The sequence below is a fragment of the Balaenoptera acutorostrata genome, chromosome 19 (genome assembly GCF_949987535.1).
Source record: "Balaenoptera acutorostrata chromosome 19, mBalAcu1.1, whole genome shotgun sequence".
NCBI lineage: Eukaryota > Metazoa > Chordata > Mammalia > Artiodactyla > Balaenopteridae > Balaenoptera > Balaenoptera acutorostrata.
The window spans coordinates 51,017,196-51,042,604 of record NC_080082.1 but is presented as its reverse complement, the minus strand read 5'-3'; the positions used below and the strand labels follow the sequence as shown (position 1 = coordinate 51,042,604).

The following is a 25,409-nucleotide window of genomic DNA, read 5'->3' as shown; positions in this document are numbered from 1 at the left end:
AAGTGTCTTTTTATCTATATTTATGTACTTATAAAATGTTTGAAAACAGTATTACATAGTATACAGAGTTTAGTATTGGTTCCATTCCGGACTCAGGGTTGTCCTTCCTGAACCTCCCCAGGCCCTTCTCAGACTCCCCCACCCTGAACTCTACTGCTCCCCTTCAGACTCTCCCCCGCCACGTACCCAACACGCTAGGCTGGTACTACATTTCCCAGACGCCTCCAGGGTGGGCCCAGCCCAAATCATGCTGAAAAGCCGGGACTTCAGGCTGCAGCGTTCTGGCGTTTCGGAGTGAGGACTGCACTTCCCGGCGGCGCCCGGGACCTGGGAATGAATTCTCAGCGGAAACTTGAGCACCCCCTTTCCCCGCCTGTGGGCCACATTTCCCAGAAGCCTCTACGGGCCACAACCCTTTCTTACCCCTCCGCAGCCACCTATTGCTACCTCGACCTGTGGGTTTGCCCAGGTTCTCGGAGGATGCTCGCGTGCGGCTGGGCGGTCAGGACTGGGCTTCATTGAAGCTTGGAATACGACGTGACTTGGGGCGGAGAAGACTGTTGTGCCGGTTCAGGCCCTAGTTGGATTTTTTTCCCCCCTCTGGACTACATTTCCCCGAGGGCTCCGCGGTGTTTGCGAATTCGGCCGAAGTTGGCTGACCGGTGTGAGTTGCCGGGAGTTCGGGCGCAAAGGATCGGGGCATTCCAGGTTGCCTCGCTCACTGGTTTGGGGCGGATTCAATCAGACTGGAGTGAGAGGACCCCGGAAGAGTGGACGGTGAGGAGGCTCGTGGCAGGGCTGGGGTCTGTCGGGAGTTTTAAATATGGGTGGCCGTCGGGCATGTCCAAGCTGCGTGCCCGCGCTTGGAAAATAAAGGACGACGGGGAGGGTGGTTCTCTCCAGGCCGCTTGTCGACACTCGGGGGTGGGAGGTATGGGCCGCGCGCCATCACGGGTGGGTGTGGCTTCAGGCTGGCGCGGGGGCGGGCTGGGGATGTCTGGAGGTCATGGGTGTCGCAGCTGTGTGGCCTCCTGCCTGGGGAAAGTCCGTGAGATACTCCCTGGTGTTGCTTTGTGCGCCAGACGTCCGGTGCTCGGCAACCAGTGCCTCGCGGGCCCGTGGTGGGTACCCTATCAAAGCGGGACTCTCTGTGGCTCTTGTGTGCGCGCGCCCAATGTGGCCACGTCGCAGACTCTGCCCTTTGGAGCTGGGAATGGCGCCCTCTTTGTACATTTTTGGTCGGCGCTGAGTGGGTTCCGCGGTTGGGTGGGTTCCGGGCGTCTACCTCAGGCCGGGATTGCGCTCCCATTGCACTCTCTAGCCCAAGAACTGGCACGGCTGCAGCCGCTCGCTCTCCAGCGCAGTGAATGCCGTTCTCCTGGGGCTGTTTATGGTGGTGTCGGGGGGGGGGGTTTCTAGAGCTTTGGGCTGGGACCCCCCTCCTACTTCCACTCCTCTGTTCTTTCACCGTGTGACCACCAAGGCCCAGGCAGGTGCCCCCAGCCTAAAGTTCAGGCATGTGGGACTCTTAACAGGTGAATCCAATTAGGATGTTTCTTGGAGCCACAGATCTGGGCTCAGTGTAACATACTGGGGTCTGAAAATACCCAAAGTCAGGCTCTTATGGAGGAAAGAGGCCACAGTCTGGGAGTCTTCCCCAGAACTCCCATCTGGGCCCCTAAGGTCGCCTGCTCTTCTTTTTGATGATGAGAGAGGGTGGTGGGGTTGCAGGCTTCTTTGGTTTGGGGCTCCCTCTCAGTGCCTGGGGTGGGGTAGGGATTTGTGCTGACTTGGCCTCCTCTGAGCTCCAGGAAGGAACTGCTGCCTCTTAGTTTCTTAACCATTTTCTGCCTTTTTCCTTCTCTAAGAATCCAGAAGAGGAGGAGAAAAGAGCTGCTGGGCATCAAAAGTCATGGCGGAGGTAAGTTGTATTTGCAATTTTCTTCTTGGAAAGGGCTTCTCTGTTTTCAGGACACTATCCTATTTCAGGATTCTAGCCAAGAGATTTACAGTAGTGATTTGGAGAAAGGGGAAGAGATGGTTTCCTCCTAAACCAGCCAGGAACCTAAACCTGGGCTGTCTGCCTTGCATACATTGTCTTACCTGATCTGGATTTTCCATTTCCCTGGATTTTGTTCAGTGCTATAACAGTCTTGACAGGATGTGCCTCCAGGGTTTGGCAGGGAAGTTGAAGAACAGAATACGTTTAGTTAAGTCTCACTAATTTCTTTGTTGTCCCCTCCAGAGTCACATGCAGTAGCCTATTTGCTTCCAAATTTCTAACAGCTTGGAATGCCTGCCTGCCCCCTTCAGATTTAGATATCCCCCCCAAATAGAAATAACCTAATTGCTCTCTTTCTAACGATTAAAGTAATATAAGATTTTTGCAAAAATTTCAAAATTTGAGGAAGTTATTAAAGTTTATGGCCCATGGTCCCACCACCTAGAGGTTAATCACTATTAATGTTTTAAAATTATTTTGTCTGCACATATGTGTGGGTATGTAATTTTGTTTACTGAATGGGATCACATTGCTAATAGAAGCAACTAACTTATTGGGTGTTTACTTTGAGCCACTTCTAGTTTGAAGTTCTTGGTATGTGTTATCTTGTTGAATCCACATAACAACCCTATGAGTCAGGTATGACTGTATTTCATTAATTCAGTGATGCTTTTTCCCCCACATTTTAACTTCTCTGAAATCAGGATGGGTTTTTCAATTCCCTGTAAGTTATAGTTTCATCGATTGCATTTTTTTTCTTTCGTGGTATATGAAGTAATGGTGGTTTTACAGTCAGTGGCATCTCAGAGTTTATGAAATATATTATTATTCTAAGTTGACAGATGAGAAAATAGATTCTGTTAAGTCACTTGGTCCAAAATTACAGTTAATAAATGATACAGTTGGGTTTTCTAAATTGCCTACTGATTTCTTCTGCCCATTTGTCAGTTTATACGTTAAGCATATTTTCTCTTTGTCATTTATAGGTTGTTTTCGAAATATTTTTTCACAGTTAATCTATCTTTTGTGTGTTTTTAAGATTCAGAGTTTTCAAAAAATGTTTTCTTTATGTCATGCCAGAAGGTCTTCTCTACAAAAATAGAAAGTCACTCATTTTTCTAAAGTACTTTTGTCTAAACAATTTAATCCTTAAGGTATCTGGTTTGAGATATAACTAGAGAATGTTGGCTGTAAAATTCCTAGTTGATTTTAAAGAATGGCATGCTATTTGTAGTATGTGAAATTTGGGTTTTTTTTCCTGGATGTGTCTGAGTGTAGGTCTTCCTTTATTAATTCTGTCCACTTGCTTTTCAAGGATTCTTTTCACCCTAAAGACTAAAGAAATATTCTTTCTTTTCTGGATGAATCTGTTTCTTCCTTTCTCTTTGACTTTTCTGAATCCTGTGAGAACTTATTGAGTTTGTCTTCCAATTTCCATTCTGGCCGGACCCTTCCTAAGATTCTCAGAAGAGGACCACATTCTCCCCATCAATTCTCAGCACATTTTGGTGAGGAAGAAAGTCTAGCTCCCCTTTGCCCTTCAACCTTCGACTGTCCATTTCTCCCTCTGTTTCCCCCTCTCCTCAGAGTGATCATTGTACTTTCGCTGTATTAATAAGAGGCTCTGCACTGCATAAAAGGGTAGAGTCTTACCCCATTTCCATCATTTATTAGCTCTCAGACCATGGCTTCCTCATAACTTCTTCTGTATAATGTAGTCTACAGGGTTTGGGGAATATGCTGGTAATGGAAATTCACCTGAATGTGCACTTACACCAGCAACCGGGAGGTCCCCAACTCCTACTTCCTGATCTCCCCAACATTCAGTGCGGCAGCAGATCCCTTTGCATCTGTCTCTTTCCTGCTCCTTGGTCTCATGCCCTGTGACCTCACTCCACTGTCTGTGTGCCAGACGAGACTTTTGTGGAAGTGGGTGGTACATTGACCTAATTGTACTCCCTGGCTCTAGGTTATTACTCCAAAATAAAATAGTCCAGTTATGTCACTTCCTTTATTCAGTGAATCCCTGTTACTTTCAGGATAAAGCTCTAGCTCTTTCACATTCATTGTTTATTTACTAAAAAGCACATTCTATATTTACTAGAGCACCAATCCTAGTATTGGACTAAAGTGGTGAGTAAAGATTGTATGTTTAGTCCTGGCAGAGGTGACTGTCACCCAAGACCTTTCTGTTCTGATCCCTTTGGACTTCTTCAGCATCGCTTCTATCTACTCCTTGCCCAGAATCCCTCACCAGTTACCCCAGTGAACTGTCTGCTCCTCAGACACACAGGATTCAATTAGTCTCCCTCTCTACCTACAACTTACCACGTTCACTCTGCTTGGAATGCTGCTTGGTCTGTTTTTGTTTGTTGGACTTCTGTTCCTTTTCAGGGCCCCAGTTAATCTTCTACATGTTACATGAAATTCTCCACATTGCCCTCAACCTAAGTCAGTCACTGTACCTCATTTCCCATAGGAAGTTTCTTCTACTTGTAATCGGAGCTCATGTATCCTGCTTAAAACCCCTGACCTGTGAGGGAATTCCCTGGTGGTCCAGTGGTTAGGAATCCACACTTTCACTGCCCAGGGCGCAGGTTCAATCCCTGCTTGGGGAACTAAGATCCTGCAAGCCACATGGCACGGCCAAAAAAAAAAAAAAAAATCCCTGACCTGTGAGAACCTCTAAAGGTCTCGTGAGCTGATACTTGTTTTCAGTCTCATTGCTCTGCTCCCTCTCTGACTTGACTTTAGCTGTTCTCAGAATGCACAGTGCTATCTCTGGCCTCCGTGGCACAAGAAGCACAAGAGGGGCGCTTATCCCTCACCGCCACTTTCTCGGGGTTCTGTGAAGCCTACTTCACTTTCCTGATTATGCTTGCTGCCTCTGAGTGGCTACATTCCTCTGTGTTGCATCTGTTCTTATCACACTGTATTGTAACTCTCATTTAAAGACTGCTTTTATTAAATATTGAATAGTAAAAAATGTTTATGGTGTGGTGAATGACTGAACACCCATATTTAAGAAGTAGAACATTAAGCATTGTTAAAAACCCCATGTGTGCTGTGAATCATCCCAATCCAATTCCCTTTTCTGCCCCTCAGAGGTAACTGTTATTCTGAATTTTATGTTTTTCTTTCCCTTGCTTTTCTTTACAGTTTCAATCATATGTGTTTATTGTCATTTTAAAATTTGATATAAATAAAATCAAACTGTTTGGAATCTTCTGCAACTTCATTACTTGTCTCTCAACGTATATTCATGAGATTCATTCACATTGTGAATTTATCCTACTGTATAGCCATCCACTGTATAAATATTTTTTTTTCTTTCATATTACAGTCATTATTCCTATGAACATCCTTGAATTTGTCTCTTGGTATCATGCACAAGAATTTCTCTAGGTATATAACTGGAAATGGAATTGTTGGGTCATAGCGTATGTGCATCTTTAATCTTACTAGACATTGCCCAGTTGTTCTAGTGTTTATACCCAGTAGTAAATCCTGTTACTTCATATCCTCACCAAATACTTGGTACTGTCAGACTTCAATTTTTACCCATTTGGTGGGCGTGAATTGCTATGTTATTCTGAATTTAAATGTGCGTATCTTGGTTTTAAATGAAGTTGAGCCCCCTTTCATGCTTTCTCTTCTCTGAAGTACCATTTCATCTCATTTTCTAATTTTTCTATTGAGTTTTATATTTCCAGTTTTTCATCCCCTTTAATGCTTTGTAGGCATTCCTTAAATACTGTGGATTGTCAGTCATATGTGCTGTACATGCTTTCTCTCATTTTTTGTCTTAACTTCTAACCTTTAGATAGTAGAAATTCTCAATTTTAATGCCATCAAATTTAACACTGTTTTCCTTAACTAATTTATGTATGTCTTGTTTAAGAAATCTCTTTTCTCCTAAGAGAAAGATATTCTCCCATAATGTTTTCTATAAATGGTTTTGTTTTGCCTTTTGTGTTTAAGCTTTTAATTCACTTGGGGTTGATTTTTACCATGGTGTATGGCAAGGGTCCAATTTTACTTTTTCCATTTGGATAACTAACATCCCAGCATCATTTATGGAAAAGGCCATTGCAAAGGTTTAGGCAAACTGCACAGCCGAAGGGAATAAACCCTGTAAGACTGCCTGCTCTCACTTCGGACGCCAGCTGCAAGTTTGAAGGCCCCAGGGCCACCCTCACTTCAGACCAGCTGGCTATAAATTTAGAAATTCTCACAACCATCCTCAGGTTCAACAATTTATTGGAAAGACCCACAGAACTCACTGAAAGCTATTATATTCATGGTCACATTTATTACAGGGAAAGGATACATTAAAATTAGCCAAGGGATCACTATATTGTACACCTGTAACTTATAATATTGTACATCAACTATACTTCAATTAAAAAAAAACTTGCAGTCTTACTGGACCGATAGAACAACAACAACAACAAAATTAGCCAAGGGAAAAGATGCATAGGATAGAATCTGGGAGGGTTCCAAACTTGAAGTTTACCTTCCCTATATTGATATGTGATAACATGCAGGGAAGCTCACCTGAGCTCAGTGTCTAGAGTTTTTATTGAGGCTTCATTGCATAGGCAAGATTGAATCATTTTCACGTGGTTAAATGCAATCTCCAGCATCTCCCTTCCCTACTTGCCTGGAAGTCAAGCTGATATCACATAACCCAAAGCCCCAAGATTCTGATGACATGGTTGGTCTTTCTGGCCTGGCCAGCCCCTACCCTGCGTAGTTTCGTTAGCATAAACTAACATATGTGGTCTTGGGGGCCCGCCATAAATAACAAAGACACTCCTGTCACTTGGGGAATTCCAGGTGTTTAGAGGTTGTCCTATTAGCTAGACAAAGGCAAGAATCTCACTTTGGAGGCCAAATTTCTTACTCCACAATCATCCTTTCCTCTCTGTACTTCAGTGGCAATTCTGTCGTAAATTAAGTTCATATATATATATATATATATATATATATATATATATATATATATCTCAATATATGCGCTTTGGTCTATTCTGTCCTTTCTAATCCACTGGTCTGTTTGTTTTTCCCTACTGGCCTATTTGTCTATCCCTCCACCAAAACCACATTGCCTTAATTAAGACAGCTTGGTAATAATATTTGATATTTGGTAAGTCATGTTCCTCTACCATCATAGTCTTGTCCTCAAAGAGTGGCTTAGCTGTTCCTGGCCTTTGGATTCTCCATATAAATTTTAGAATTGGCTGATCAAGTTACCAGTTGGGATATCAATTCATACAGCATTGAATCTTAGATCGTTTTGTGGAATGTTGACATTTTTACAGTATTGAGTTTCCCTCTCATTCTATGTGGTATAAATAACTCTGCTGATTTCAGTTTTGTATAATGGTTTCCAATAAAGTTTTTTAATTGGAGTCTTACACGTCTTTTGTTAATTTTATTCCTAGGTATTTTTATATTTTGTGTTTTTTGTAAATGGTATTAATTTTTAGACTAATTTTCTCATTGTTTCTTGTATACAGACATGAAATTGATTTTTAGATAATGATTTTATATCCATCCAACTTGCTGAACTCATTTATTGTAATATCTTGTAGGTTCTTTCGGATTTGGGGTCGTCTAACTTAGATAATCATATCATTGATGAATAAGGACACTTTTTGTGTGTAAATAATTGTGTTATCTGTAAATATTGATGTTTTCCTTTTTTCAGTGTTTATTTGGTGCTAATTCTTGTCTTATCACACTGGTTCCATCTCCCAGAACAGTATTGACTGGTGAGAATTTGGGCACCTTTTCTTAGTCCCAGTTTTAGAGAGAATTCCTTTGATGTTTCACTTGTATTTATGATGCTTTCTCTTGGATTTTTGATTTTTTTCAAGATGTCCTTTATCAGGTTAGAGACATTACTTTTTATTCCTAATTTGCTCTGAATTTTTAATCACGAATGAATATTGAATTCTTTGAAACATCTTTCTACATCTCTTGAGGTGATCTTATGGATTTTCTCTTTTAATTTGCTAATGTGTGCTTAGTAACTTTAACTGATTTCTAAAATCATTTATACCTTGTTACACCAGGAAAAACCTAACTTGGCCATGATGTGTTATGATTCTTTTTCATATTGCTGAATTCAGTTTGCTAATAATTTATTTAGAATTTTTACATCTGTAGCATGTGTAAGATTGGCCTATAATTTCCATTCTTCATAAAATCTTTATGCAAGTTATGTTGTCAAGGTTACTCTAGTCCAGGAGTCAGCAAACTGTGGCCCTGGCCTGTAAGCCAAGAATGTTTTCTACATTTTTAAATAGTTAGAAAAAAAATTAAAAGAATAATAATATTTTATGACATATGAAAATGATATAATTTAGATTTCAATGTCCATAAATAAGGCTTTATTAGAACATAGCTGCACTCATTCATTCATGTAATGTCTACGGCTACTTCCATGCCCCTGTGAGGGTAGAGTAGTTGCAAGAGATGGTAATGACCCACAGACTTTAAAATATTTACTTGGGCTTCCCTGGTGGCGCACTGGTTAAGAATCTGCCTGCCAATGCAGGGGACATGGGTTTGAGCCCTGGTCCGGGAAGATCCCACATGCTGCGGAGCAACTAAGCCCGTGTACCACAACTACTGAGCCTGTGCTCTAGACCCCACGAGCCACAACTACTGAGCCCACATGCAACAACTACTGAAGCCCGCGTGCCTAGAGCCCGTGCTCCACAACAAGAGAAGCCACCGCAGTGAGAAGCCTGCGTGCAGCAACGAAGACCCAATGCAGCAAAAAATAAATAAATAAATAAATGAATAAAATTTTAAAAATAAAATATCTACTTTCTGTCCCTTTATAGAAAAAGTTTGCTGACTTCTGGTCTAGCCTCATAAAATATGTCATAGTGTTCCCTTCTCTTCTTTTTTCTTTTTCCCTTGGTAGGATGGGGGGGGAGGCTTTGAGTGCAGTGTTAATCATAATCTTCACTTCATGGCACATTGTTGTTGGTCTGGGCAAGGTTGTTCTCTTGTTCTGATGATTTATTTACTTCTCTTCCATTCCATTTACCCCTCCCCCCCCATAGGCAATCCTATTAAGGTGCATCTTTTTATTAGTATGTATTCATGAAAAATGTTTGTGTCTTGTCTTAAAAGTCCAGTGTGGTCAGTTTTTCAGAATCTTCCAGTTATGATTGAGATGATTATTATTTGAGTTGGGTGCATTTTTCTCTATGTGGCCAATAAATCAAGCTCACTAGTTTTATTATTTAAATGTTCTCTATTTTTACTGACTTTTTATCTGTGTTATCTATCAGTTATTTTGAGAGGTATGTTAAATCTCCCATAATGATGAGGGTTTATCTGTCATAATTCTGTTCCTTTTTGTTTTGTGTGTATGTGTATGTACTATATATATTTATTATTTGTTAGGTGTGTACACGTTATCTACTAGCCTTTTACTTCCAGTCTTTCTGGATGTTTATGTTTTGGATGTGTCTCTTGTAAACAGCATATAACTGGGCTTTGGTTTTTGACCAACTTTATCTTTTAATGAGAGCATTTAGTCTATACAGTGGTTGTAATTACTGACATAATTGAAAGTATCTTTGTTGACTTAGTTTGTGCTTTTTATTCTACCTTTTCTGTATTTTATTATCTCATTCCATTTTCCCTTCTGTGAGTTTGAAAGTTATAAACTATGTTTGTTTATTTATTGCTTACCTTAGACATTTTAACATACTTTCTTACCAGTGTCTGAAACTAAAGAACATCTTTATGCTCTTGCTGGATAGTATAAGGAACTAGATATTCCAGCTGATCAAACAACTTATATTGTAGTCAGGTATTTTTCTTTCATTGTTTTCTTTTTTTAGTCCATAAAACATTTTTATTATTTTATATATTGAATGTTAGCTTAGTTTATCCACATTTTTGCCATTTTAAAGAACGGCACCATTCACCATTCTTACATCTCAAACCCTCTATCTGGGAACACTTTCCTTTAGTTGGAAGTACATACATTAATGAATTTCTGTTCTTTTGGTTTTTGAAAATGTTTTTATTTGTCTTCACTTGTGAGAGAGAATTTTTATTCTGTCATCTCTGATTTACATTGTTGCTGTTGAATAGACATCTGTCAATCAGACTGTTATTCTTTTGTAGACAATCTGTCTTTAATATCAAATTACTTTTAACATAGTCTATGTTTTTAATGCTCTGCAGTTTTGATATAATTGCCCCGGATTTCTTTTTATTTATTGTTTGAGACTCATTTGGCTTCTGAATAATGCTTTCTTTTGCCAGTTGTGAAAATTTCTTAGCTATTATGTCTTCAATTACTACCTTTTTCAGTCCTTTCTCCTTTTTTCTTCTAGAACTCTAATTAGATATGTTAAACCTTCTTACTTTATCTTCTTAACCTCTTAATACTTTCCCACATTGTCTTTGATAGCATTCTGCGTAATTTCTTTTTAAATATTTCAGTCCAGTTATTTTTCTCTTCAGAGATATTTATTCCAGCCATTGTATGATTTAATTTTAGGTATTATGTTTTTTATTATAGAAGTTTTAATTTTTTTCTTTTAAATCTACCTGTTATTTTCGTGGAGTTTTGTTTCTTAATACCTTACCCCCTTTCTAAAAAACATATACCTGCGTTATCTGCGTAATATGTAAATTTTTGCAGGTGTGATATTTTCCCTCCAACATTTTATTATGGAAATTTTCAAATATAATGAAAGTTGAAACAATTGATTTTCCTGACTCTTGGATCATGGAATTATGCCTCTTTGCATGTTTCATTTTTATTTAATTTTTTATTTAGGTGAAATTCACATAACATACAATTAATCATTTTAAAGTGTACAGTACAGTGGCATTTAGTTCATTCACAATGTTGTGTTGTTTTATTATTTTTGACTCTTTGGTCATTTTCCTTGGAATTCTACCCGTGGATTCTTGAGGTCTGGATGAAGGTTGTTCTTGTAGGACACATCTGGGCTTGCTTCTTCCAGGAGCACTGCCAAACCAGAACCACGTTAAAGTAGATTCATACATAGATGGTAGGTTTTTTAGATTCACTTTAGTAATAGGAATGTGAGCTGAGACCTGTGTGAGAGCTAATTTGTGGTTACAGTTCCTCAGGGGAGAATATTTTCCTTCCACCAGCAGCCAGAGTTCAAGTCAGACAGTTTTCCTTGTAGCCCCTGAGAATGGGAGTGCTGCTTCTACTTTTCCCTTACTCTGAGGGCCTGGTCCTAGAGGTCCCAGGTCTTTGCAGTGCAGAACCAATTGGACTCCCATCTGGGCCAGCTGTAGGCTTGATCTCCTATCTCCCTACCCTTTAAGGTCATGAGTATCAAAGCTTATGGTCATCTGGGCTCAGCAGAGGTTCTCTGGTAAAATAAGCATCAGTGACTCAGCACACTCCTCTTGGTTCCCATTTTGACTTAGTTTTAGCCTCTCGGGATTATTTTCCGTCTTTGCCAGTTCATCATTACATTCCGTTAAAATCTTTTTAATACTCAGTACATTGTTTTTCAGCTGGCGATTTGGTCGTGGTATCCAGTCCCCCACAGAGCTTGATGTCCGGTGATTGTCTCTATTTTTCTGTTTTTCTCCCTGATTCTGAGCTTTTTAAGGACAAGTGCTGGGTCAGACTCATCATGTCCCCAGTGCCCACACAGAGCCAGAGTCATGGGGGATTTTGGTTGAAATTTTTGGATAAAGGAATTTTGTTTGCAGAACTGCTTCTTTCCTCCTTTCACTTCTACCTTTGATTTTCCCTCATAGAGTGCTGTGCTCAGCAGTGACAGACAGAGCAGACCAAGCATTTTCTGCTTCCCTAAGTGCAGAGTCCAGCTCAGGGTTCTTGCAAAGGATCAGGAAATCCCTGACTGCATCTGCAAGAGTCAGAAGTGGAAGGCATTCAGCTATAGAATTGGAGAAATCTAGATCTAAAGCCCAGCAATGCCATTGCTTACTGCAGATTTGAGTAAATGACTTCACTTCTCTAACCTAAAGTTTCCTTTGAGTTAAGATTCATAGGCCTCTCCGGAGGATTAATACATACAAGGCACCAGGAACTTAAAGTGCTTAATGCGCAATAATTGTGCTTGAGATGCAGTGAACACTGCCTATCAACAGGAAGGCTGAGGGTGGGGTGAGAAGGAATAATGTCAGGCAGGAAAGCCATGGGTGATCTTGGTTGGGAACCAGAATGTACTTGGCCACAAGGATTCTGAGAATTACGGTTTCATGTACTGGCTCAGTACTGGTGATTCTGGATAGGGTCTTTGTGGAAAGAGGTTCCAGTTTGGGTTCTAAGGGCCCTAGTTCTGGGTTATGGGAACAAAGCCAAGGAGGTACCTGAGTCTTAGGCCTGGAGGAGGCTGGAGACCTCTGTCGCAGAAACCGTCCAGGGCTGGGCCTTCCTAAATATCCTGTGCTCCTGGGCCTGAGGGTGCCGTCATGTCGTTGAGATGCCTCCATGGCTGAGGAGCTCAGTGTCTTTCAGGTAGAACAAGGGTCAACCCAGGGCAGGTTAGAGCAGGCACTTCTGGGCTCAGATGAGCTCCTGACAGTGGGAAGGTTATTTCTTCTGAATACATTATGGACAGTTGGATTCCCTGGGATTCAGGGAAAGCAAAGGTTTGTTATTCTCCTTCAAATCAAGAAAGAGAAAGAGACTCTGTGTGTGTGTGTGTACTCACTGGGTTGCCAAAAGCAGGAAGATAGGAACAGAGGAGGAGAGAGGAAAATTCATTTTCAGTCCTTTGGGAACTCTGAGGTCAGTCTGGTAACTCAGGGCTGCTCTTGCTTCTTCTTCCTTTGCCTTTTTAAGCTTGCTTTTCTGTTAGATGAGCCCAGGATATAAATGATCTGGTTTTGCAACCCTAAAAGCCATTGTTTATATGAATTGATGTTTATTCTCTCCTTCATTGAAAGCATTTTTTATTCTGGAAGATTTGAACAGTGGATTTCTTTTTCCTGAAACTGCCTGCCTCCCTGAGCCTTTCCAAGGGACTTGTTCCCCACTTCTTCCTATTCCAATGAGTGATGCTACCAAAGGCTGCTGTCCCATAAGTGTCTCTCTGTTCTCCAACAGATGTTTAGCTATTTATTCAGAAAACCCCTTAGCATTCCATGAGTGCTTATCCTTCCACCAGGAGTACTGATGGAATGGGAAAATCAACCCTTGCTGAAAATTTTGTACCTCCCTTGTTAGAGCTGTGCTTTGTTGAAGTGGAGGTGAGTCATTAAGTGAGATTCCATGTTGCATGGAAAACTTGGGTTTTCCAGATAAACAAGAAGGTAATTGACACTGACTTGTTGCACTCTCAGTGTTTGCCCATATCTTTAGCTTTGAGATTCTTTTTGACTGGGAATATGATAGGAGATATGATAGATTCAGTATATGAAGTTATGTGATATTCCAAGGAGTCCGTGGGTCCATTTTGAACTTGTGTGGTGTATACTTATCTTGGGTCACATCAATGTGAGTCTGGATCTTACTCCATCAGTCCTGGTAGTTCTGGAACAAGGAGAGTATAGTTAGGGACAACTTATTGTAACAGGAACAATTTAACCAGATGCATAAATTATTGAGAAGTAACGACTCTTGTAACTGCAAGAGAACTTGTCTAAGCTAGTGCTGCAAAATAAGAACATTGAATACATAAGATGGGGCATCATACAGCCAATGAAAATGATGTCTATTTATAGTGACATGGAAAACAGCTAGGATTAAATATGAGCCTGAGTTTTTAAGAAATTAAATCACATAAGTTATATCCAAATCATAAGAGAGATTTTTAAAGATATCTTTGAATTCTTCAGACTTTTTTTTTGCCGTTCCGCGTGGCTTGTGGGATCTTAGTTCCCCGATTAGAGATTGAACCCAGGCCCTTGGCAGTGAGAGCGCTGAGTCCCAACCACTGGACCGCCAGGGAATTTCTGAATTCTTCAGACTTTTAAACAAGTTTTTAAAATGAGAGAATGGAAGGAGATGGTCACAGTGTTATGTGCTGAACATAGCATGTGCTATGTACATGTACGTACAGTTTCATTTAATTGGAAGACACCAATTATCTGGACTTTGTTTATTCCTAGGCCTGGGTGGATAATGGAAGAGGATAATGCCAAGCGGTTATATCTGTAGTAGCAAGCATGTTTAAGAATGATTTGTACAACACAAGGAATGTAACCAATATTTTATAATAACTATAAATGTAATATAACTTTTAAAAATTGTGAATCACTGTTATATACATAAAACATATAATTTGTACATCAACTGTACCTCAATTTAAAAAAAGAAAAAAGAATGATGTGTGCACCAAGAACGTGTGCTGTGATCATCCTTGTTTCCACACTGACCTATCCATGTTTTCTTTTTTTTTTTCTAATAGAAGTATAATCAATTTATTGATACAATGTTGTGTTGGTTTCAGGTGTACAGCAAAGTGATTCAGTTATACATATATTGTTTTCAGATTCTTTTCCCTTATAGGTTATTACAAAATATTGAGTATAGTTCTCTGTTCTATACAGTAGGTACTTATTATCTATTTTATAAAGAGTAGTATATATATGTTAATCCCAAACTCCTAATTTATCTCTCCCCCGCCCACATTTCCCCTTTAGTAACCATAAATTTGTTTTCTATATCTGTGGGTCTATTTCTGTTTTGTATATAAGTTCATTTGTATCTTTTTTTAAATTTATTTATTTATTTATATAAACTTATTTATTTTATTTTTATTTATTTTTGGCTGCGTTGTGTCTTTCTTGCTGTGTGCGGGCTTTCTCTACTTGCAGTGAGTGGGGGCTACTCTTCGTTGCAGTGCGCGGGCTTCTCATTGCGGTGGCTTCTCTTGTTGCAGAGCACGGGTTCTAGGTGTGCAGCCTTCAGTAGTTGCAGCATGTGGGCTCAGTAGTTGTGGCTCGCAGGCTCTAGAGCGCAGGCTCAGTAGTTGTAGCGCACGGGCTTAGTTGCTCTGCGGCATGTGGGATCTTCCCAGCCCAGGGCTCGAACCCGTGTCCCCTGCGTTGGCAGGTGGATTTTTAACCACTGCGCCACCAGGGAAGCCTGTATCTTTTTTTTTTAGATTCCACATATAAACAATATCATATGATATTTGTCTTTCTCTGTCTGGCTTACTTCACTTAGTATGATAATCTCTAGGTCCATCCATGTTGCTACAAATGGCATTATTTCATTCTTTTTTTATGGCTGAGTAATATTCCATTGTATAAATGTACCATATCGTCTTTATCCATTTATCTGTAGATGGACATTTAGGTTGCTTCCATGTCTTGGCTATTGTCAGTAGTGCTGCAGTTAACACTGGGGTGCATGTATCTTTTCGAATTATGGTTGTCTCTGGGTATATGCCCAGGAGGGGCTTGCAGGATCATATGGTATCTCTGTTTTTAGTTTTTTAAGGAACCTCCATGCTTTTCCATAGTGGCTGTATCAACTTACATTCCCACCAACAGTGTAGGAGGGTTCCCTTTTCTCCACACCCTATCCAGCATTTATTCTTTGTAGACTTTTTGATGATGGCCATTGTGACCGGTGTGAGGTGATACCTCATTGTAGTTTTGATTTGCATTTTTCCAATAATTAGCGATGTTGAGCATCTTTTCATGTGCCTTTTGACCATCTGTATGTCTTCTTTGGAGAAATGTCTATTTAGGTATTCTGCCCATTTTTTGATTGGGTTGTTTGTTTTTGATATTGAGCTGTTGACTTACTCATATTGAAAGGTCCAGCACATCCTGTTTTCCCAACGGTGCTCCCCTATTGAATTGCTTTCTCAAAATTTCTTCTATTTTATTGTAAAGATTTTGCCCGTTAATTTCTGTGTATTTTTATCTGTGGTTTCAGGACTTGAAGTTCAAAGATGTGGCCATTTACTTCTCTCAAAAGGAGTGGGAGTGCTTGCACTCTGCTCAAAAGGATTTGTACCGAGATGTGATGTTGGAGAATTATAATACCCTGATCTCACTGGGTAAGTTTACCTGCTCTCCAAAATTCAGAATTGACCTTCTGGAATTTTTATGTTTATTGTTATAAATTTCTTGTGAGTGCCTCCCAAGTGCTTGACTGAATTAATGATTCTTGCTTACCAGAGAATGCTTTTTGTGCCTTGTGAAGTTAGAAATTGGCTGCTCCATCAGACTTTATCTTCTTCAGCCTTTCCTCTGACCCTTAATTTACTTAGTCCTCTTTCCTGATAATCATGGACTGATTTTAATTCTGGGACACCCACAATATAACTTGGTCCTTTTTTTCTTTCTTGAACAGGATTTTCTGATTCTAAGCCAGATGTGATCTCCTTATTGGAGCAGGGGAAGGAACCTTGGATGGTTAACAGCAAGGAGACAAAAGAATGGTGCCCAGGTGAGTAATGGAACTCACCTAATGCAGTGAACATTGGGGTACATGTATCTTTTCGAAGTATTGTTTTCTCCAGATATATGCCCAGGAGTGGGATTTCTGGATCATATGACAAGTCTATTTTTAGTTTTTTGAGGAAGCTCCATACCGTTTTCTATAGTGGCTGCACCAATTTACATTCCCACCAACAGGGTAGGAGGGTTCCCTTTTTTCCACACCCTCTCCAGCATTTGTGATTTGAAGACTTTTTGATGATGGCCATTCTGACCAGTATGAGGTGGTACCTCATTGTAGTTTTGATTTGCATTTCTCTAATAATTAGCAATGTTGAGCATCTTTTCATGTACTTGTTGGCCATCTGTATGTCTATTTAGGTCTTCTGCCTATTTTTTGATTGGGCTGTTATTGAGTAAGATTACATAGATTTTTATTGTTGTGTAAAACTGTCAATATTCTAGGACACTGGTGTAGGCACATGAACAGATTTGCTCTAATGACAGGCTTGCTTCTGCGTTAACTGCCATATGCATCGGAAGTGATGTAGGGAGAGCATATTGAAGCTGGGAAGGAATCAGAGGCAGGAAGACACCTCTATCACCTGTTAAATAATTGGAAGCATGGAGTGATAAGTGAATCTCAAGTCACTCTCCTAATCTCATTATCTTTAGCATATTTCTCTTTACTTCCATCTGAAAACGCTTAATCTACTGATTAGTTTATTTAACATTAATTGAACTGTATGCTGGGGTTGGTTATATCATGGAGCATAAAATACGTATTATGTTAGTTCTAGGCCACTTAGGGAGAAATTATACCAGTAGATAAACTGATGAACGAATATGTAATTCCAGAACTGAGAAAAAGATCGAGGGCAAAGAACAGGATACATGACAGAAAATTAAGATATTTAGAATGAGAGAAGCTGGCCATGGAGAGATCCTGGAACACAAAACATTCATGAAAGATGAAACATTTCCTGAAAGGGTCTAAGATGAGAAAGTAATTGGCATGATATGGGAGTCAAATGGATGCCAGTATAGTGAGCTCATGGTGAGTCAAGGTGAGAGCACCTCAAAATGAAGGTGAATAGGGAAGCAGGGGTCAGATACTATAGAATTTTGCAGGTCTGGTAGGGAATTTTGTATTTTTTTTTAAGTGCAGTGGGAAAGGCACTGTATTTAAACAGTGAGTGCCACACTTTGAGTTGCCTCAATCAGTGAGGGAGATTAAAAAAAAAAAAAAATGGCCATTCATTCACCAAACAGTCATTGAGTATTTACTCTTATAGGTACAGTGAAGGGTGAGCAGACAGTAGAGAAGTAAACAAGTTAAAGTATAATCTGTTGAGTTTTGAGGTGAAGTGTACTAATGTCTGCAAGATGGATTGATGGATGGAGGGGTAGATAGATGTGTGAAAACGCAAGTAGAGCCAAATGTTTATTGTAGAATCTAGCTAGTGGGAATATGGGGGTTCCCTGTCTGATTCTTTTCATTTTTCTTTATGTTTGAAAGTTTTCATAATAATGTTGGAGAAATAGATTAAATGACATGTGTACTGCAGAAAAATGCAGTAAGTAGTGTGATAAGGGTCCTGTTTTGTAAAGCGTGGTCTCTTGGGGAATCCCCAGGTGGCCCAGTGGTTAGGACTCGGTGCTTTCATTGCCAGGGCCCGGGTTCAATCCCTGGTTGGGGAAGTGAGATGCCGTGGGGCATGGCCAAAAAAAGAGAATAGTGCTGTCTTTAAGTCTGCGTTTGCATAGAGGTCAGAATGAAGTAATTGAAAGAGCCATATTGATATCTTAGGGAAGATATTTGCAGGCAGAGATTCTGAAGGAGAGGTGTGCTTGGCAAGTTTGAACATCCAGTTGGTCAGGGAGCTGGAACAGAGTCAGCTAAGGGGAGGAGTTAGGCAGTGAGGTTAGAATGAGGTAGTGCAGGACAAGTTCAGGGAAGGCCCTGTAGATCACAGGAGGATTTTGACTTTTACTCTGCATGAGAGGGAAATACAGTGGAGAATTTTGAGCAGAAGAATGGCATGATCTAGCATATTTTAACAAGAACAGTCTAGCCACTGTGTTGTGTGTGGAATGTACGGAGGAAGTAGGGAGATACTCCAGGATAGTGTTTTGTTAATCTTGGTGAGGGATGGCTTTGGACAAGGTGATCGCTACTAGAAATACTAGTAGAAGTAGTCAAAACCTGGATATATTTGAGGCTAGAGATGAGAGGACTTGCTGTTAGATAATGTCCTACTCCTTTAGATTCTCATTTAGTTGGTTGGGTCCTGGACATTATATTTTTAACAAGTTCCCCAGCTGATTCTGATTCTTAACCAGAGGCGAAAAATCACTTCCTTCACAAGCTCCCCTCATTTTCTCTGTTCTTATTCCCCCCCACCCTTTTTCTCAGGTTGCAATGCAGTGTTAAGAGCAGTTTACATTATTCACTATTTTTAGTTTGTCATTTCTACCTGAGAACTTTCCTCTCCTGCAACATGAAAATACCCACTATTTTCTTTGTTATCTTACAGACTGGGAGTCTAGAAGAGAAACCAAGATGCTAAAGGAGGACAGTTATGAAGTTCAATCATTGCAACCAGAGATAACAAAAAGACTTACAAGCTCTACCCTTGAGTGCACTAGGGTCAGAAGTAACAGAGAAATCAGATGCCACTTGGAGAGGCTACAAGAAGGACGTTTCAGACAAGCCATAATAACCTCTGAAGAAAGATCCACTTCCATTCAGCGCACAGATCATAGAACACCTCAGACAACTCATACTGGAGCAAAATCCTGTGAATCCAAGGAATGTAAGACTTTCAGGTACCAATCACACCATAGTCAACATGAAAGAAGTCATAATAAGGAAAAAGGCTCTAAATGTGGAGAATGTGGGAAAGCCTTTAATAGTAGGTCAGACTTGAATAAGCATCAGAGAATTCATGAAAGCAAAAAAAGTGATGAAAATAAGAAATGTGCCTTTATTCGTGACGCTCAGATTACTAAATCTCAGAGCATTAATACTGCTGAGAAACCTCATAAATGTAAGGAATGTGGGAAAGCCTTTCATTCTAACTCGCAACTTAGTAAACATCAAAGGATTCATATAGGTGAGAAACCCTATAAATGTACAGAGTGTGGAAAGGCATTTCCATCTACCTCACAACTTAATTTACATCAGAGAATTCATACTGATGAGAAATACTATGAATGTAAGGAGTGCGGGAAAGCCTTTACCCGTCCCTCACACCTTCTTCGACATCAGAGAATCCATACTGGTGAGAAACCCCATAAGTGTAAGGAATGTGGGAAAGCTTTTCGTTATGACACACAACTTAGTCTTCATCAGATAATTCATACTGGTGAAAGACGCTATGAATGTAAGGAATGTGGGAAGGTCTATAGTTGTGCCTCACAACTGAATCTACATCAAAGAATTCATACTGGTGAGAAACCTCATAAATGTAAGGAATGTGGGAAAGCTTTTATCTCTGATTCACATCTTGTCCGACATCAGAGTGTTCATACTGGTGAGAAACCATATAAATGTAAGCAATGTGGGAAGTCTTTTCGTCGTGGCTCAGAACTTACCAGACATCAGAGAGCTCACACGGGTGAGAAACCTTATAAATGTCGGGAATGTGAAATGGCCTTTACTTGTAGCACAGAACTTATCCGACATCAAAAAGTTCACACTGGTGAGAGACCCCATAAATGTAAGGAATGTGGGAAGGCTTTTATTCGAAGGTCAGAACTTACTCATCACAAGAGGAGTCATAGTGGTGAAAAACCCTATGAGTGTAAGGAATGTGGGAAGGCCTTTGGTCGTGGCTCAGAACTTAGTCGACACCAGAAGATTCATACTGGTGAGAAACCCTATGAATGTAAGGAATGTGGGAAAGCCTTTATTCGTGGCTCACACCTTAGTCAACATCAAAGAATTCATACAGGACAGAGGAGTGAATGAAAACATGTGGGAAGCTTGGAATTTAATTGACACCTGGAAATTCATACTAGTAAAACACAAACAAAAACCACTGTAATTGTAAGGAATGTGGGAAAGCATTTAAGGATAACAACTTAATATCAGAGTTCATACTGTGGATGTGAGGCAGTCCAGAATTTGACATTTGTTACTGATAAAAAACCTTATAAATGTTATGAATTGGGAGGGGTGTATTTGTGTTTCAGAATTTATTAGACATCAGAGTTCAATCAATTGGTGAAAAAGTGAAAAACTCCGTGAATATAAGGAAAGTGGGAAGGATTATTAAGAAAGCAGTGTTAGAAACATTAATCATTCTAACTTTTCTCAACATCAAGGGTCATTAGCCCTTATGGGAAATCAGGAGTCACAATATAAATATTTATATGGAGCACCAATTTGCTTTAGCTAACTAATTATTCATCTGATAATTCGTACTAGAGGAAGGCTACATTGTTAAAAATGCAGCAGATTCTTCCATTCCATTCAACTCCTGTTAAATGTTTGCAAGCTCATTCTCTAAAATTAATCTGAACTGAATCAGAGTGGGAAAGGATTTAACCAATATTTACTGTTTACTTGGCTTCACCATTATTACTCATTTCTTATAGGGCTAATAACTTAACCAAATTCTCTCATTTATCAATTAGTAATATTAGCACCATATTTCTTAGTAGCATTGTGTATATTGTATCCCTTAGAATAGTGTCTGGCGCATATTGAAAGTGTGTTAAATAAGAGGGGCTTTATTCTTAATTTTGTTTTCCTAATTGTGTATTAGAGATCATATGAGAGGAAGGCCTTATGTGTGCAGTGACTATATGAACATCTTACATCATCTTTCTTCATGGAATGTTAGATAGTTCCTTCTGCAGAAAAATTTTAAAACTGAAGCTTTTCATAGGTTGCCCTTTCCCCCATTAGGGGATTCATGATGTAAAGAACCCCAGTAGAATAAAAGTGGGGTGCTGTGAGGTCAGAGGGAAGACTTAGATAATTTTTTTTAAGACCTTCCAAAAAACAAGAGACATATGCCATGATCTCTGGCCTCTCTTTTAGTGAATTAGAAAATAAAGGCTCAGCCAAAATCCATTTCTCCACAAGGAAATTTAAGATACTTGTATAAATAATTTTTACATTAAAAAGGAAATCAAAGCAGGGCTTCCCTGGTGGCTCAGTGGTTAAGAATCCGCCTGCCGATGCAGGGGACACGGGTTCGAGCCCTGCTCTGGGAAGATCCCACATACTGCCGAGCAACTAAGCCCATGTGCCACAACTACTGAGCCTGTGCTCTAGAGCCCGCGAGCTACAACTACTGAGCCCGAGTGCCACAACTACTGAAGCCCGTGTGCCTAGAGCCCGTGCTCTGCAACAAGAGAAGCCACCTAATGAGAAGCCCGGGCACCGCAACGAAGAGTAGCCCCTGCTTGCCGCTTAGCCCACGCGCAGCAACAAAGACCCAACGCAGCCAAAACTAAAAATAAATAAATAACTAAATTTTTTTTAAAAAAGGAAATCAAGGCAAATTATCATTAGGCAGACTGTCATTCAAATGAATGACAAAGAGACAACTTCATGTTAAAATTTGTAGGACGCAACCAAAGCTTTACTCTGAGGGAATTTAACTTCTTTCAATATATGTAGAAAACAGGGACAATTCAAAGCGAGGATTCATTCTCACTTCCTTATACTTAGTGCACTGCCTATTCCTGGTAGGTTCCCAGTAAACATTTGTTGATCAGAGGAACGAGAGCGTGAATGAATAAGCATCCAACTGTAGTATGTTGAGGTGCTCTAACAAAATAAGTAGAAAGCCCAAAAAAACACCTTAAACTTTTTGAAGTGAAAAAGATTGCACCCTAGAAAGAAAAAACTCAAGCGTCATAAGTGAGAAAGGATATGTAACTACAGAAATGAAGGAGGTGAAGAAATAAGCCAATATTGTTGTGGCCGACACTGTTGGTTGCCTGTCCATTGGTATTAACCATTCTCCCTTTGCCAGGATTGCCTGCTGCCCACCTAAGTCTAAATGCCAGATGCCTGCCCTCCTAATTGCTTTGCAGCTGGGCATGTGTGTAACAGTCCCGGCCATAGAAGATCTAAGCAAAAAGTCTGCAGGTGAGCTTCAGTTAAATATTCTTTACTAACAAAATAGGAGGAAATGGTCTTCCTATATACAGGATGCATGTTTCTGTGTCTGTGTGATACCTGGAATTATGGCCATTTTGCAACCAGGGGAGGCGAGAAACTGAGATTGGCACAGGAATAACTTGTGTCTTTGACATTATTGAGATGATGAAACAATTCAGAACTGCCCTGTGCCCGGACGGGTGTGAACTAAGAAATTCCATGCCTATCTGTTGTAAGTTTATATTCAACTTTATATATCCGAGTCCTAGAAAAAAATATTTTCCTATATATACACGTTTATTCCACTTTAATTTAGTAAGATGAGAAAATGTTTATATTAAGCTTTTTATAGTGTATGTGGAATTATAGAAAAAGCATTATTTTCTTAAACGTATATGTGTGTGTATATATATACAACTTTGATTTGTTAAGATGTAGGAAATGTCTGTTTGCATTCAGCATCTCACAGTATATGTTTATATGCAATTTTTTTTAGTATGTCTGAAATTCAGGAAAAGTAGTAGTTTCCTGAATATAGTAAGAACCAAGAAAAAACTAATTAAAGAGCTACACCATATAATTCCTCTAGAGTAACTCACAGATAAAATCTAAGTCTTTAAGATATAAAGAGTATCAGCTATGAGGCTAACACAACCCCTGTACCAAATTTGGAAAAGGACAGCATCCAGCTCAAATCAGCTATAAAAATAATCCATTGTACTCATGGTATATGAGTATTCCAATTAAAATAGCAAGCCAAAGCTAGCAGCCTATTAAGAGAAAACAGAGGGTTGTTTTGTCTAGAATAAAATGGTTCATGACCTGATCTGTCAGATTGTAAAAAATGTGATGTATAAATGTAGTGTTTGCACGTTGAAAACTAGACACTAAAACAACATATCCACTGAAAGTAGTAAACTATTAACAGCATATGCATATTCAACTGCTGTGAGATCACTGCATTGTCCTCTTAATCACAGCTCATGGGGTGTAGTCAGTCACAGCATTTGGAGTAATCACCATCCAGTGTATTCCACCTTTGCCCCACACTTTAGAAAAATATTACATACTAAGTTTAATGTAAACATATATTATGTGACAGATTAAATTGTTCATAGCTAAATATCAATCAACCCATTGGAGGACAACTTATAACAAAAATTTGAGCATTTTTTTAAAAGAGGGAAATGATTACTAAATTTTATCTATACTTTCTCTACAATTTCTAACATTTTTTGAGTTATAATAAATGTTATAATGAATTTCAAGAAATGATTCTCTGTAGGCTGGGGGTTGCCAAGGGGGAGGGGGATGGGAGAGGGTTGGATTGGGAGTTTGGGATTAGCAGATGCAAACTGGTATATATAGAATGGATAACAACAAGGTCCTACTGTATAGCACAGGGAACTATATTCAATATCCTGTGATAAACCATAATGGAAAAGAATATGAAAAAATATATGTATAACTCAGTCACTTTCCTGTACAGCAGTAATTAACACATTGTAATTCAACTATACTTCAATAAAAAATTTAAAAAAGAAATGATTCTGATTTTTTGCCCATGTATACATATTTCTATTTTCAAGATTTGAGAGTTCTATTCCAAATTTATGTAACATGTTTTGCCAAAAATGAGATATACTGCAAAGGTTTAAACAAAACAAAAAGAAGAGCTATCTATACCTATTTTCTGAAGTGCCAACATCAAAAGCCTTTCATCCTTTTCTCCATACTCTCTCATACCCACATTGGAGCTTTATTTTCGTGATGGGGGTTATGGCTGGGAGCGGTGTAATTTGAATGGGATTGTGCTGACACATTGAAGTATACCCTCCTTTTCTCACTTGATAACATACCAGTGGACTTCCTTCCAGTCAAAACCTACAGATGTAACTAGTTAGCTTTAAATGCTTACATAGAAAAAGCACATGAAAAGATGCCCAACATCACTAATTATTAGAGAAATGCAAATCAAAACCACAAGTACCATCTCACACCAGTCAGAATGGCCATCATCAGAAAGTCTACAAACAGTGCTGGAGAGGGTGTGGAGAAAAGGAACCCCTCCTACGCTGTTGGTGGGAATGTAAATTGGTACAACCATGATGGAGAACAGTATGGAGGTTCCTTAAAAAACTAAAAATAGAACTACCATATGATCCATCAAGCCCACTCCTGGGCATGTATCTGGAGAAAACCATAATTTGGACAATTACATGCACCCCAGTGTTCACTGCAGTGCTACTTACAATAGCCAGGACATGGAAACAACCTAAATGTCCATCAACAGAGGAATGGAGGAAAAAGATGTAGTATATTTATACAATGGGATAATACTCAGCCATAAAGAAGAATGAAATTATGCCATTTGCAGCAACATGGATGAGATCATACTAAGTGAAGTCAGAGAAAGACAAATATATGATATCACATATGTGGAATCTAAAAAAAAATGATACAAATGAACTTATTTACAAAACAGAAACGGACTCAGACTTCAAAAACAAACTTATAGTTACCAAAGGGGAAATGGGGGGGTATAAATCAAGAGTTTGGGATTAACATATACACATTACTGTATATAAAATAAACAACAAGGACCTACTGTATAGCACAGAGAACTATACTCAATATTCTGTAATAACCTATATGGGAAAATGAAAAAGAATGGATATGTATATGTATAACTGAATCACTTTGCTGTACACCTGAAACTGACACATTGTTAATCAACTATACTCCAATATAAAATTTAAAAAATTTTAAATGATTACATAATAAAGACAAACCCTATTCTACCAATGAAAGTCCAGGTTTGTTATTTTTACAAATGATTGTACAATTTTACTGCACATGTATTGTTTCATGTTGCTTTTTTAATTTCTGGAA

The 25,409-nt window shown here is 39.3% G+C and overlaps 2 protein-coding genes across 7 annotated transcripts in view; one reads left to right on the top strand and one right to left on the bottom strand.

The window, feature by feature from the left end:
• The first annotated feature begins 252 nt into the window (after positions 1-252).
• On the top strand, positions 253-24,062 carry LOC103008945 (zinc finger protein 568-like). 3 transcript variants are annotated; one of them, XM_007165211.2, is made up of 5 exons: positions 253-777; positions 1,869-1,921; positions 15,891-16,014; positions 16,311-16,406; positions 18,934-24,062. In XM_007165211.2, exons 2-5 carry the CDS (start codon positions 1,913-1,915, stop codon positions 20,367-20,369), a joined length of 1,665 nt encoding a protein of 554 aa, XP_007165273.1. In that variant the 5' UTR covers positions 253-777; positions 1,869-1,912; the 3' UTR covers positions 20,370-24,062. The 3 variants fall into 3 exon arrangements, with proteins under 3 accessions (XP_007165273.1, XP_007165274.2, XP_057389297.1); XM_007165212.2 differs by lacking the exon at positions 253-777 and adding an exon at positions 993-1,121; XM_057533314.1 differs by lacking the exon at positions 253-777 and adding an exon at positions 1,267-1,535.
• The window catches only part of ZFP14 (ZFP14 zinc finger protein), a 69,366-nt gene continuing 54,765 nt past the window's right edge, over positions 10,809-25,409 (bottom strand). For all 4 annotated transcript variants that reach the window (XM_057533318.1, XM_057533317.1, XM_007165213.2 and 1 more), the window contains one exon: positions 10,809-13,532. The gene's annotated coding sequence lies outside the window, so the exon portion shown is untranslated. The remainder of the gene's footprint in view (positions 13,533-25,409) is intronic.